Below are 12,420 nucleotides of genomic sequence, written 5' to 3'. Positions count from 1 at the left end.
ATTTGAAAGACATCCTAAGATAGTCTATCGCACGGCTTCAACTAAAAACGAAGGTTCACGGATTTCTACTGCTGCAATTGGGAAAACCCTGCTTATAATAATCAGAATGGTAGCAAAACATGTAAAATCTTTAAACGGTCAGATTCTACTTATTAAAAGACTACTCATAAAGACTTCCCATCTGGGTGTCGGTGAATGACTGATAGTTGGAAGAAAAGGTAATTATTTTTCAAGGCAACAGAGATGACCAATAATTTTCATCTGTAATTCTCAAAGAGATACAGACAGATGAAACGCTAATGTTGGAGAGAGTGGAAGGAAGTAGCCAGTATCAAACATCAGTTTTTCTTTTTACATCTCTAAATCTGTATATGTATACCTACCCATTCAGTAGTTCTTAGCCAAGAGTTGTATCAGAATCTCAAAAAACTATTTGCAAATTTCTGCGTACACATGTTATTGGATTCACTACGTCGAAATCTTCACGGGACAGTTTTGGCTTGTAAATTCTTTTAAATTTCCCTAGGTGACTGTGATTCACCAGCACAAGTCTAGCTGAGAACTAGTACAGTACACAACCATGTCAGTCTCCTCTTTCACCTACGTGGCCAATTCTCCCTATCACTGAAGGATTCAGCCAAAAACAGAAATGAGTCACTTATCAAACCTGCATTCAATTTCCATGGCTAGAGGTAGAACAAGGAGTAGTAAACTCAAAATGCAACTTGATTCCATTATTTACACACTCCTTACTTCCTCCCATCAAGACATTCTAGATTGTAAGCAGAGTTTAGACTCTTACCTAAGTGGCTATAGCTGCAAAATACTATACTGTGTTCTTTCCTCTTCTTCTCCAGTTTTTGTTTTTTTAAAATTTCTATTTATTTACTCATGAGAGACCGAGAGAGAGAGAGAGAGAGAGAGAGGCAGAGACACAGGCAGAGGGAGAAGCAGGCTCCTCCATTCAAGGAGTGCCATGTGGGACTCAATTCGGGAGACCACGGGATCATGCCCTGAGCCGAAGGCAATTAGCTTAGACAATTATTTCAAAATATTTTCATCCAGGTAATGCTTGAGCTTCCAAATATGAAAAATCGACCCTATCTGTGGCACACAACAGTGTTTCTGCAAGGGCAGCGACTGAAGGTAATGCACGTCAAAGAAAGCACAGGGAGACTGGCAAGTGTGGTCAGCACCAGCTCCCCATGGACACCTACCACCCCACTGAGGAACTACATAGGCTGAGCAGGAGCTACTCTCCGGAATGGGAGGCCTCAACGTGGTACGTGGCTGGCAGAGTGGCTACCAGCACAAGTAGATACCCTCTGTACTATGTCATGACCTGATCCCCCTGCTCTCATCTTCTGAACCTTAGGGCCTAGAGCACCCAAGGCCTATTACAACCTGCTGCTTTCTCCTCCCATTTACATTCACCCAAGCTACTCCTCTGGGTCACGGTCTCTTACTCATCCCCAGAAGCATCCAATTCCTAAGCCCCTGCACAGCTCTCAGCCTCCACCATCACCAACTCCCCTCTACGCCTTCAATCCTTTGTGGGCTCTGAGGGCACCATCTACTCCCAGGCACCAATGGGAAGATTTTCTTTCTGGGGTGGAAGGGTGGCTAGCAGACAAAATGGTGCCTTTCTATATGCATTACTTTTGTCTTTCCCACCCTCTGCCTTGGTTTTGGAGTTGTTTCCATGATGACAGGACCTACTGTATAAAATTCAGTGCCGATGTCCTCGTATATATATATGTACCTATGTACATATATATGCACATATATATATAAACCTTTGCAGCTATATATTTATTTATTTATTTATTTATGATGTCAAATACGTTGTAAAAAAAAGTTGATTTGTACCATGTTTTTGGCCTCTATATTTGCGTTTTTTAAAAGCAGCATCTCTGCTATTGAGATAATCTCTTCACGGGCTGCATAATGGAGAGCGGTGTTGCCCTTGTTGTCTTTCAGATTAGGATCAGCACCGTGTTCCAGGAGAAGAGTTACACATGCCTTTTCTTGGCATTGCACAGCCTGTCAGCATTACAACAAGAAACAGAATGTAAATTCTGGGAACTTAAAGGAAACATGCCACAAGTTTCACCAATGAGTTATGTTTAAATGCAACAAATGTTCATTCCAAAGACTTCAATCCATTCGACCTCAGGCTGACATAGCTGTGACGACCCACCTTCACGAGAGCTGTCCTGTCTTCGCCATCACGGAGGTTTAGCTGGCATTTCCGATCTACCAGGAGCTTCACCATATCTTCACGGCCACTGGCACAGGCCAAGTGCAGAGCACTCCTGTGAGCATGAAAGGACTTGTCAGGAAATTACAGTGTACCTTTTCAAAACATTCAAATTAATTAATTCATAGAATTGTAAATGTTAAATACTATGTTATTCTCATGACTCCAAAACAAAGAATTAGTTTACTTTGGAAGAAAGTACAATATTTATTAGTGATATTCACCGCTCTATTAAAAGAGCAGCCTATCTGTTTAGGAAGAGCATGACCTCAGGAGGCAACTCAACCTGGGTTTGATTCCCACTTTAACTCTGTCGCTTCACAGTGACCACTTAGCATTATCACAATTTCCTCATCCACAAAATGGGCATAAAAATAGTTATCTCAGGTCGCCTGTCTGGCTCACTCTGAAGAGCATGTCACTCGATCTCCGGAGCCAGGGGTTCGAGACCCCTGTTGGTTATAGAGGTGACAAAACAATAGTAATAATAAATAAAATAAAAGGTAGTTATCTCACAAGACCTCTTGTCGTGATCCTTAAATGAGGATCCATGCAAAGCGTTTAGAATACTGGTTCCTAGCACAAATATTATTATAGCGATTACTACAATTTACAAAGACCCACTACAATTAGGTAAAATGATCCAATTATGCCTACTTTGCAGCTACGTTTAAGGATGAGCAAGAATACTCTATTTCAACGATTCCAAGATGCTCATTTTGTCACCTTTTAATATCTCTGACATCGGAATCCAATTTCTAATTCAAAATGTCTTAAAACTATAACTGGCATGATTTTTAAAAATTTCTTCTTGGTACATAAATAGTGGGGCATCATACAATCTACGGTGTGCCTTAAGTGAAATAATGACATATACAACAGGTCTGCTGCACTTCTAGTCCTATGCCTGGAATTACATTGTTCAAAAACTAAAATAATTTTCAGTAGTTGAAAGCACATTACGGATAAAAGAGACTAAAATAACAAAAGAATATTTTTAAGTAATTCTTAGTTTGGTTTTCAAGGAAGTTTGAGCAAAGGAAGCTCGGATTTCAAATAAACGGGCACAGCTCATTTTATTTTTTTTGGAGGGGGGGATGTGGGGAAGCTCATTCTATTAAGCATTTCAATTAATAGAAAAATGTTTAGAATCATAGAAATCAAGTATTTCCAATTACCAATATTAGTATTTAATATTATTGAAATGTCAAAAGGGCAGGTAAAGGTAATCTTTCACAATTTCCGATCTTCAGAAATGTTTTCCTTTGACAGGAAGTTCCAAGGAAAAGCTTCAGGTGAGATTAAGTCCTAATACTTCCATTTAAAATTTCTCACCTTAGGGGCACCCGGGTGGCTCAGTTGATTGAGTGTACAACTTTTGGTTTTGGCTCAGGAGGATCTCAAAGTCATAAGACGGAGCCCCACATTAGGCTCCATGCTCAGGGTGGAGTTTGCTTGGGTTCCTCTCTCTCCCCCTGTCCCTCCCCTCTCCCATGACCCTCTCTCTCTCTTTAAAATAAATACATCTTTTAACTTTTACAAAATAAAATAAAATCTCTCATCTTAGGAGTGCCTGGCTGGCTCAGTCAGTAGAGCATGTGTCCTGAAACGTCAAGCCCCACGTTGGGTGGAGAGATTACACTTAACAATGAAAGCTTTAAAACCTAAATACATAAAATTTCTCATCTTGCTCATACTGGGCAACATGAAGTCTTTTTAAGATTGAAAAGATCCTGAGTAGACTATGTCTGCTACATAACCCGTGTTCAGGTTCTGTTTGAGAAATAAATGGACTGAAGAATAAATACAGTTGGAGAGTTCGATAGTTTTTAAAGATTTATCTATTTCTTTGAGAAAGAGAGAATACATGAGTGCGGTGAAGGGCAGAGGGAGAGGGAGACATGTATCATCAAGTGCAAGCTCACAAGGGGAGAACAATTCATATTCCCTAGATGAAATGAAAACCCGTTTCTGCATGCCTCATAATCCTCCCATTTGGCCCAGCCTTACGTTTACATTTTCTTTATTCTTATTCTTTGCTGTTATTCCCCAATTGAATCTTTAATCAATCCAAGATTTAGTTTGCAGTGTGGTGCAACATTTAAGTTTTTTTTTTTTTTCTGAGAGAGAGGGAGGGACAGAGGGTGAGAGAGAGAGAGAGATGGAGGAACAGGAGCTAAAATCAACAAACACAAAAAATAAAAATAAACAGAGGCTTAACCAACTGAGCCACACAGGCGCCCACGCCCCAACATTTAAGAACTGTTTAAAAAAATAGCTATTTGCTTCTTCTAAATAACCCATCTTTTCTCACCTAGCTTAAAATGCCACTTTATCATAAATTCTGTTATGTTTTTCTTTTTCTGGGTTTTACAATGGATTCAATTGACCAGTCGCCTTGTATCAATCAGTACTCTAGTATTTTAACTGCTTTATACAAATGCTTTAGTATCCAATGCAGGTCCATAGTTCCCCTTCTAAATCTTCTCTTTCAGTGTTCTCTTGGCAATATTTACCTCTGTTACTGGAGATGAATTTTTAATCAATATGCCAAATTTAAAGAATTCATGGAGAGAATTTGTAATTAGGTTAAGACAATTAATGTTAACAGAATCAATCTCCCTGAATCAGTGTATTTAGATGCACATTATGTCTTTGCCCTTAAGTCTTATTTGACATCCCTCCTTAGCTTCCAGGAGGTTTTTTTTACCTTATGTAAATCCTGCATACACTTCGGGATGTATTTATATCCTGGCTTTTTCTTTTTTCTAATGAAATGATATATTTTCCCATTATAACTTCTAAGTGGTCACTCTTTTGATATCTGTGTATTTATTTGGTAATGAGAGTAAAGCACATTTTAAACTACATGCTTGTTAACAAAAGTTGGCAGTTTCTCGAAGATACTCAGGGAAGGCACGAATTGGATGGGAAAGATTTCACCAGAAAGATCTACATCGAAGAATGGTATGATGCGGTTGAAAAAAAAATCAAGTAAAATACAAACAGGATAGGCTGTTCATATTTATGTGTATGTGATACAAACACACACACACACACACACACACAGAGGCTGTATACAAATGTCTACAGAAACTCCTTTTAATGTGGTGGTAATTGATCCATTAATTAATTACAACCGGACTACACGCGGTATTGTGGGTGAGGCAGATAGAAAAAAGCAAGAGAAACCCACGACAACAGCTAATACAAAACTAGGTACCCCCAAACTCACCAGATTCCTATTACATTTGTTAATGATTTTAAGGACTAACCAAAGTAGGAGCCGCCCCTGACTGGCTTAGTTGATACAATATGCAACTCTTGGTCTTGGGGTTGTGAGTTTAAGCCTTCTGTTGGGACTATAGCCTGCTTAGAAAAGGGAGGGGGTGGGGGCTTAGTCAGGCATCTGCCTTCAGCTCAGATCAGGATCTGAGGGTCCTGGGATCAAGCCCCATATCAGGCTACCTGGTCGGTGGGGAACCTGCCTCTCCCTCTCCCTTTGTTGCTCCTTATCCTTGTTTGTTCTCTCTCTGTCAAATAGATCAATACAAACTTAAAAAAAAACAGAAAAAAAAGAAATTGACCAACAAAACCTAACAGAAGCCACTGTTGGCACAAGATGCACCAGCAAAATTGGGAATTTTGGTGTGTTTTTACAGCAAGACAAATGCATAGATACAAGTGTAGGCACTTATTTCAGAGGCCATTTTGTGTGTGTGCCATCTTGTGTGTGTAGGTTGCATGATTTGACAAGAAGTAGTTTGGAATGAGCAACCTAGAAACTAAGGGGGTCTGCATCTTCAGAAACTGCTGCTGGAATGAACTACAGAACTCTGGAGACCACTAGGGTCCCTTCTGAGAGGGTGGCTAGTTCCAGAGCAGATCATGTTCATTGGTGGAAGAGCAATGAACAAAAACAAAGGAACAACAACAAGAAACCATTTCTTGGCCCCATTCAGCTTAGCTAGACCAAATGGTATTGGTGCGTGTGAATGATTGCAACTATGAGCATCAAGCATTGGTCTCTTACAGGTGCCAGCTGGAAAATTATCTTTTGTCCCCTTAGAATTCCCCAGGGTGACTTATGAGACCAGTAGAGGCTCTCTGTAGTGACAATTGAATAGAAGACTGACATTTCCTAATGCAACCTGCGATGAGAGGCAATGGCATTACTAGGCTATAAGGAGACAGGAACTCCACACCAGGACTCCAGGTAAGTTGAAGACTATGGTTGACTGTAGTGTTTTTGTATAGATCAGAGATACTCAAAGAGTATATGGTAGTCCAACTCTGAGCTTCTTTGTTCCTTGGTCAAATGCTAGGTGGATCCCCCAAAGACTTTCTCACAATCACCTGAAACCTAAGATTTCCAATTCCCAGACTTCTGTGGAAAACAATTTTGGATCTAGAACACACATCCTCTAGAAAGTTCCTGATTAGAACTCCCATCCCCATCTGAGTCTCATGTATGTCCTGGTTCAACTTTGCTGCATACTCATTTGGTAGTTACACCAATGAAAATAACAAAGTGTTAGAGTAATGTATGTTTTATGACGAAAAACAACTGAGATATGAATGCTTTACCAAATCCCTTAGCTCAGGTTTTCCAATTCTACTTCAGGGCTGTCATGAATGTCTCCTCCTTTTAAGAGTTGCCAAGAAATTCACCACACACTTTCCATAGGGGCACCTGGCTGGCTCAGTCCATTAAAAGGCTTCGTTAAAGGAATCCCCGAGTGGCTCAGCGGTTTAGTACCTGCCTTTGGCACAGGGCGAGATCCTGGAGTCCCGGGATCGAGTTCCACGTCAGGCTCCCTGCATGGAGCCTACTCCTCTCTCTGCCTGTGTCGCTGCCTCTCTCTCTCTCCTCTGTGTCTTTCATGAATAAATAAATAAAATCTTATAAAAATAAGGCTTCTTTAGCTCAGGTCAGGATTCAGGGGCCTTGGGGTTGCCCTGCCTCCAGCTCTCTGCTCAGCAGGGAGTCTACTTCTCCCCCTTCCTCTGTCTCCACCCCCATTTGTGTTCTCTCACACTCAAATAAATAAAAATCTTTTAAAAACAACCAACAGTTTTTCATAACTGGTTATTCATTCCTTTGGATATCTCTTCCCTTGCAGTCCACTCTACCTCCTGAGGAAAGCTGAAACTATGTCATAATTAAACCATGATGAGAATGTGAGGGCTCCAGTGTGTCCAGAGGATGATCTGGGCCATAGTCTACTAAAAATCCCTGACCTGGGAGAACCACCTCAAAGGGACCACAAAATTAAATCAGAAAACCTGTATTCTGGCATTGTGGGAGTCAGTGAGGGAACAACAAACATGACATTGTGGTGTTCACGGAGTAGAGGCGAGTTTAATGCCACATTTAGGGTGAGCACAAAGGGCCTACAGAGTCATGTAAAAATAAGGGTAGTGAGTCAGGGATGGATGCGATATCAAACCTAAAACTTAAAGAACGAATAGGGGTTAGCCAGTGAAGAGGGAGAGAAGCACATTCCAAAAAGAAGGGATAGCGTATCAGTGAGGGTCCAAACAGGAGACAAACCACTTAGTAATTTCAACAGGGAACGTTTAATATAAAAAATGATGAACTTTAACAGTAGATCAACTATAAAGATGAGAAAAGCAATCCAAATACCCTAAGGTGCAAGATTACCCAAGAAAGATTGCCCAAATGGGTAAATCCCAAGGCTGGGATTCAGGTCTCATTGAAGGAGATGTCGGAACTGCCGTCAGAGTTGCCCTGCCAAAGCTAGTCCGTGCTACTCAGCATGCAAACAGGAACTACCCTTCAGGAGTGCAGGGAGTCCTGTCTGATAAATGGAGGTATAGAGAGGGTCAGGGAACAATGAGCCCACCGACCAGCAGAGCAGTGCAAGGCCTCCAGTGTATCATATGCACATGCAGAAGGATGCAACAAACCCCTTAGGGATACAGCAGAGTTAAGACTAAGGACTGGATGCAGAGAGTGAGTAGGGTGTCAAGAGCATTTGCTAGGGGCATGGTATCCATTTTAGGAAGGTCACTGGCTGGGGCCGGGACTGCATGCTCTGGAGTGCACAGCTGGGAAGAGTACTTCTGATGCTGGTGAAGGGGGCGCGGCAAGGGAGGAGGAGAAAGGAAGGAGATAGAAAGAAGAGAAAAAGAAGGAAAGGAGGAGGAGAAGGAGGAGGAGAACACAAAGACGACAAAGATGAAGATGAAGATGAAAGAAGACGAAGAAGAAGAAGGGAAGCAAACCAGAACGTGGGCCAGGGCCAGTGCTCAATCTCCAGGCTAACAGGAACAACCCTCTGGGACACAAATGAGTTGAGGTTGGTAATTGGATGCACAGAGGAAGTCAGACATACAGGACTCAAACTTCTCTGCCATCCATCGTGCTGCAATCACACCTTCTTTAGCAACTTTGGACCCCCCCCTCCCAAGTTAGCTCTTCTGTGGTACTGTCTTCAGACTTCTCTGTCCCACCTTTTCATTACTATCTCATCATCATTTAGTAATTCTTTGTATTTACTTCCACCGTTTAAAATACTATGTCATGGGATCCCTGGGTGGCGCAACGGTTTGGCGCCTGCCTTTGGCCCAGGGCGCGATCCCGGAGACCCGGGATCGAATCCCACGTCGGGCTCCCGGTGCATGGAGCCTGCTTCTCCCTCTGCCTGTGTCTCTGCCTCTCTCTCTCTCTGTGACTATCGTAAATAAATAAAAAAAAAATTTAAAAAAAAAATAAAAAAAAAATAAAATACTATGTCATATCTGTCTTCTGATTGGACCCAGACTAATATAGAGGCCAGGGAGTTGCACTCTTTGGATTTGTCTTCTAGAGGATCTACCACAGAGAGCACAGTTGAACTGCAGCTCAAAATGTAGACAGCTGCTACATTTTCATATCCACCATAGCACTCACACCAAGGCCTTGTGTCTCTGCTAGGCTGTGTCCAGACAATGACTTAGCACAGAAGTGCAATGACTTAGCACTTCTGTCACAGAAGACAATGACTTAGCACAAAGACGTCTCCCAGTTTCTGTCTTTGTGAAAAGGTATTCAAAATGTGGCAGTTTTTCTTTCACTCCTGCGGGAATATCCTGGCATGCCCACTAGATGCCTCAAAACTTCACGGATATGTCAATTCATGCCGTCTTACCAAGGGCCCAAAGCGTCATAGCCTCTTACTGCTCCTCATGTCAAAACCAAGTCATTTCTGTCTCCCATAGGACCCCTCTACAGGCAAGCTTCTGATGGGGACTCAAGATCAGAAAACCCCAGGGGCCTGTGCTCTGATTCTCCAACAGGGGCTTGCCCTAAGATCCACTGCACAACTTTTCCCCACCACTGACACCACGAATAGCATAGGGTCTACTGGATCCTGTGACCAAAGCAGTGAGGACTCCTAAGCACAGCCTGCACCGGCTGCACAATTCATCTGCTCTGAGACCACTGAAGTCTTGCATTCTTTAGTTTCACCAAGGCGTATGGATGAAAGGAGTACTCAATGTAGGACAAGGTTTCCCAACCTTGTACCATGGACATGGTGGATTGTTGTGGAGGCCTCTCTTGGGTATGTTTACCAGCACTCCTGACATCGACCCACTAGATGCCAGCAACGTCCTCAGTTGTGAGGATCGGAAATGTCTCCGGACGAATCTATTGTTAGCAGTGTCTATAGCTAATAATACTGCATTGTATACTTAAACTTTGCTAAGAGGGTAGAGCTTACGTTAAGTGTTCTTACCAATTAATTAATTAATTAACTAATAAGAGCAGGAAGAAACTTTGGGAGGTGATGGGTAGGACTATGGCTTTAAGGCACTGATGATTTCACAGAGGTCTATACTTATCCACAAACTCACTGAATTTGATACATTAAGTACGTACAGCTTTTGACATGTCAAAAAACATGTCTCCAGACACTGCCAAATGCTCCCTGAGGAGCAGAATTCTTCTCCCACCACCCCACCCCCAACGCATTGAGAATTAGTGGTGTAAAATATGCTACCTCCAGAACCCAAAGACGTCTCCCAGTTTCTGTCTTTGTGAAAAGGTATTCAAAATGTGGCAGTTTTTCTTTCACTCCTGCGGGAATATCCTGGCATGCCCACTAGATGCCTCAAAACTTCACGGATATGTCAATTCATGCCGTCTTACCAAGGGCCCAAAGCGTCATAGCCTCTTACTGCTCCTCATGTCAAATTAGCATGGTGTCAATATGATAGGCCAATGAGGTATTCTGGGGATGTTCAAATGGTCTAGCTCCATGAGTTAATAAAACGCTGAGGCAAATGAAATGAATGGACACTTTGCCTATACTCTATGAATATGACCTATTTCTGATTCACTAGCAGAATAGAAAAGAATGCATTTGCCAAATCAGTGGTGACATACCATGTACCTGACGTCTTATCAATCTGTTCTGGAAGCAATAAGAGGCGCACAATAACTATGACTGGAACTACTCTTTGTTTAAGTTGACAGTAACTACAGATATTTGCCACAATCTATCCAGTCTCTGAATGGGCCAGACTAGTGAATCAAGCAGAAATGTGATAGAGCTCACCAGCCTTTCATCCTTTAGCACTATCCCACTGCATCTCTGCTAGGATGCAGGGTTGTTTTTGGTTTACCCTACCAAATGAAGGCTTGGAGACAGTTTCAGAGGTTTCTGCTTGGACTCTCTAAATCGTTTTTTTATCAATTATATTTCCTTATTCAGGAGAGACACAGAAAGAAAGGCAGAGACATAGGGAGAGGGAGAAGCAGGCTCCCTGCTGGGCCTGCTGGGAGCCCAATGTGGGGCTCAATACCCGGACTCTGGCATCATGCTCTGAGCTAAACAAAACTCACAATTTTAACAAGAAACACTTTTAGCTACTGTAAAATCATACAGAAAAAAAAAACTATTGCAAATGACATCAATCTATATTACAAAGGATTCTGAATTACACTATACAATGTTCTTCACCTTATCCTGTCAGAGTAATTGTTTTCTAGCTAACTGATCACATGCTGACATTTTTCACTATACTTATAAATACTCTTCTTATTAAGTTAAACTTTCTGCCTTGAGAAATTGTTACCATTCTTGACCAAATACTAAGATTCACAAAAAAAAAAAAAAAAAAAACAAAAAACAAACAAAAAAAAAACTTTACCTTTTAGCGTGGTCAACTGCATTTATATTTGCTTTTTCTACTAAAAATTCCACCATTTTCTCTTTCTTTTCATTTACAGCAACTAAAAGTGGTGTGAGGCCGTCCTGTAGGAGTGCAAACAAAATTTATAATTTACAAAATTACATATTTGGATAATGAATCACAAAAATTCTGAACGATCCTGTAACTTAAACATGTAACATAGAAAGTAAATAAAATTAGCCCCTTCGTTCTCAACCCTCCGTGGTTTCACCACCTGCTCCTTCTTTTTAAAATACGGCTTTCTCGGGGAGCCTGGGTGGCTCAGTTGGTCAAGCATCTGCCTTCAGCTCATGAGCTCAGGTCATGATCCCAGGGTCTCAGGATGGAGTCCCACTTTGGGCTCCCTCTGCAGCAAAGAGTCAGCTTCTCCCTCTCCCTCTGCCCCTCCCCTCCACTTGTGCTCTCTCTCCTGCTTGCTCGCTCTCTGTCTCTCTCAAAAACATAAACTCTTTTTAGAACGTAAAATAAAAATAATAAAATAGACCTCCTCTTCCTCTTCAACAGATTACCTGCAGTCATTCCACAAACTTGCTTCAAACATTGCCTGGCTCCAAGAATCTTTGCTTCTTTCACAATATATATCATGGTTATTTTATTCCACACCATCTAAACCAAAAGCTTCTAGAGGGGAGGGGTTATTTTTTATCTCTGTATCTCCACTCTCTAAAACATAGTAGTAAATATTTAAATTATTGTTATTGATTTTAATGGAGATCTCCGGAGTAGTGTTTCTTCAATTATATTCCAAAGAACACATGATTTGCAAGAGATACTGTGCCCCAAAAGAAAGAATCAATGATCATCTAGGTTTGTGAAATATTATAAAACTGCACTATACAACTAGCACAAATGAACTCCATTTACATTTGCTTATCCCCATTTGACAATTCCTTCTTTTGTAGCAAACATTAATACTTGAGAAATAAGAGTTCCCAGGGATATAGTTTTAAGAACTTTCC

The 12,420-nt window shown here is 41.4% G+C and overlaps 1 protein-coding gene across 1 annotated transcript in view; it reads right to left on the bottom strand.

The window, feature by feature from the left end:
* LOC140598055 (ankyrin repeat domain-containing protein 26-like) overlaps positions 1–12,420 on the bottom strand; it is a 160,585-nt gene that overhangs the window by 127,353 nt on the left and 20,812 nt on the right. The window contains exons 7-9 of the mRNA XM_072751268.1: positions 11,420–11,523; positions 2,201–2,315; positions 1,870–2,043 (exon numbers count right to left, since the gene is read on the bottom strand). Coding sequence (XP_072607369.1) covers positions 1,870–2,043; positions 2,201–2,315; positions 11,420–11,523 — 393 coding nt within the window. The remainder of the gene's footprint in view (positions 1–1,869; positions 2,044–2,200; positions 2,316–11,419; positions 11,524–12,420) is intronic.

The sequence above is a fragment of the Vulpes vulpes genome, chromosome 3 (assembly GCF_048418805.1).
Source record: "Vulpes vulpes isolate BD-2025 chromosome 3, VulVul3, whole genome shotgun sequence".
NCBI classification, from domain to species: Eukaryota; Metazoa; Chordata; class Mammalia; order Carnivora; family Canidae; genus Vulpes; species Vulpes vulpes.
This window is presented reverse-complemented; position numbering and strand designations above follow the sequence as displayed.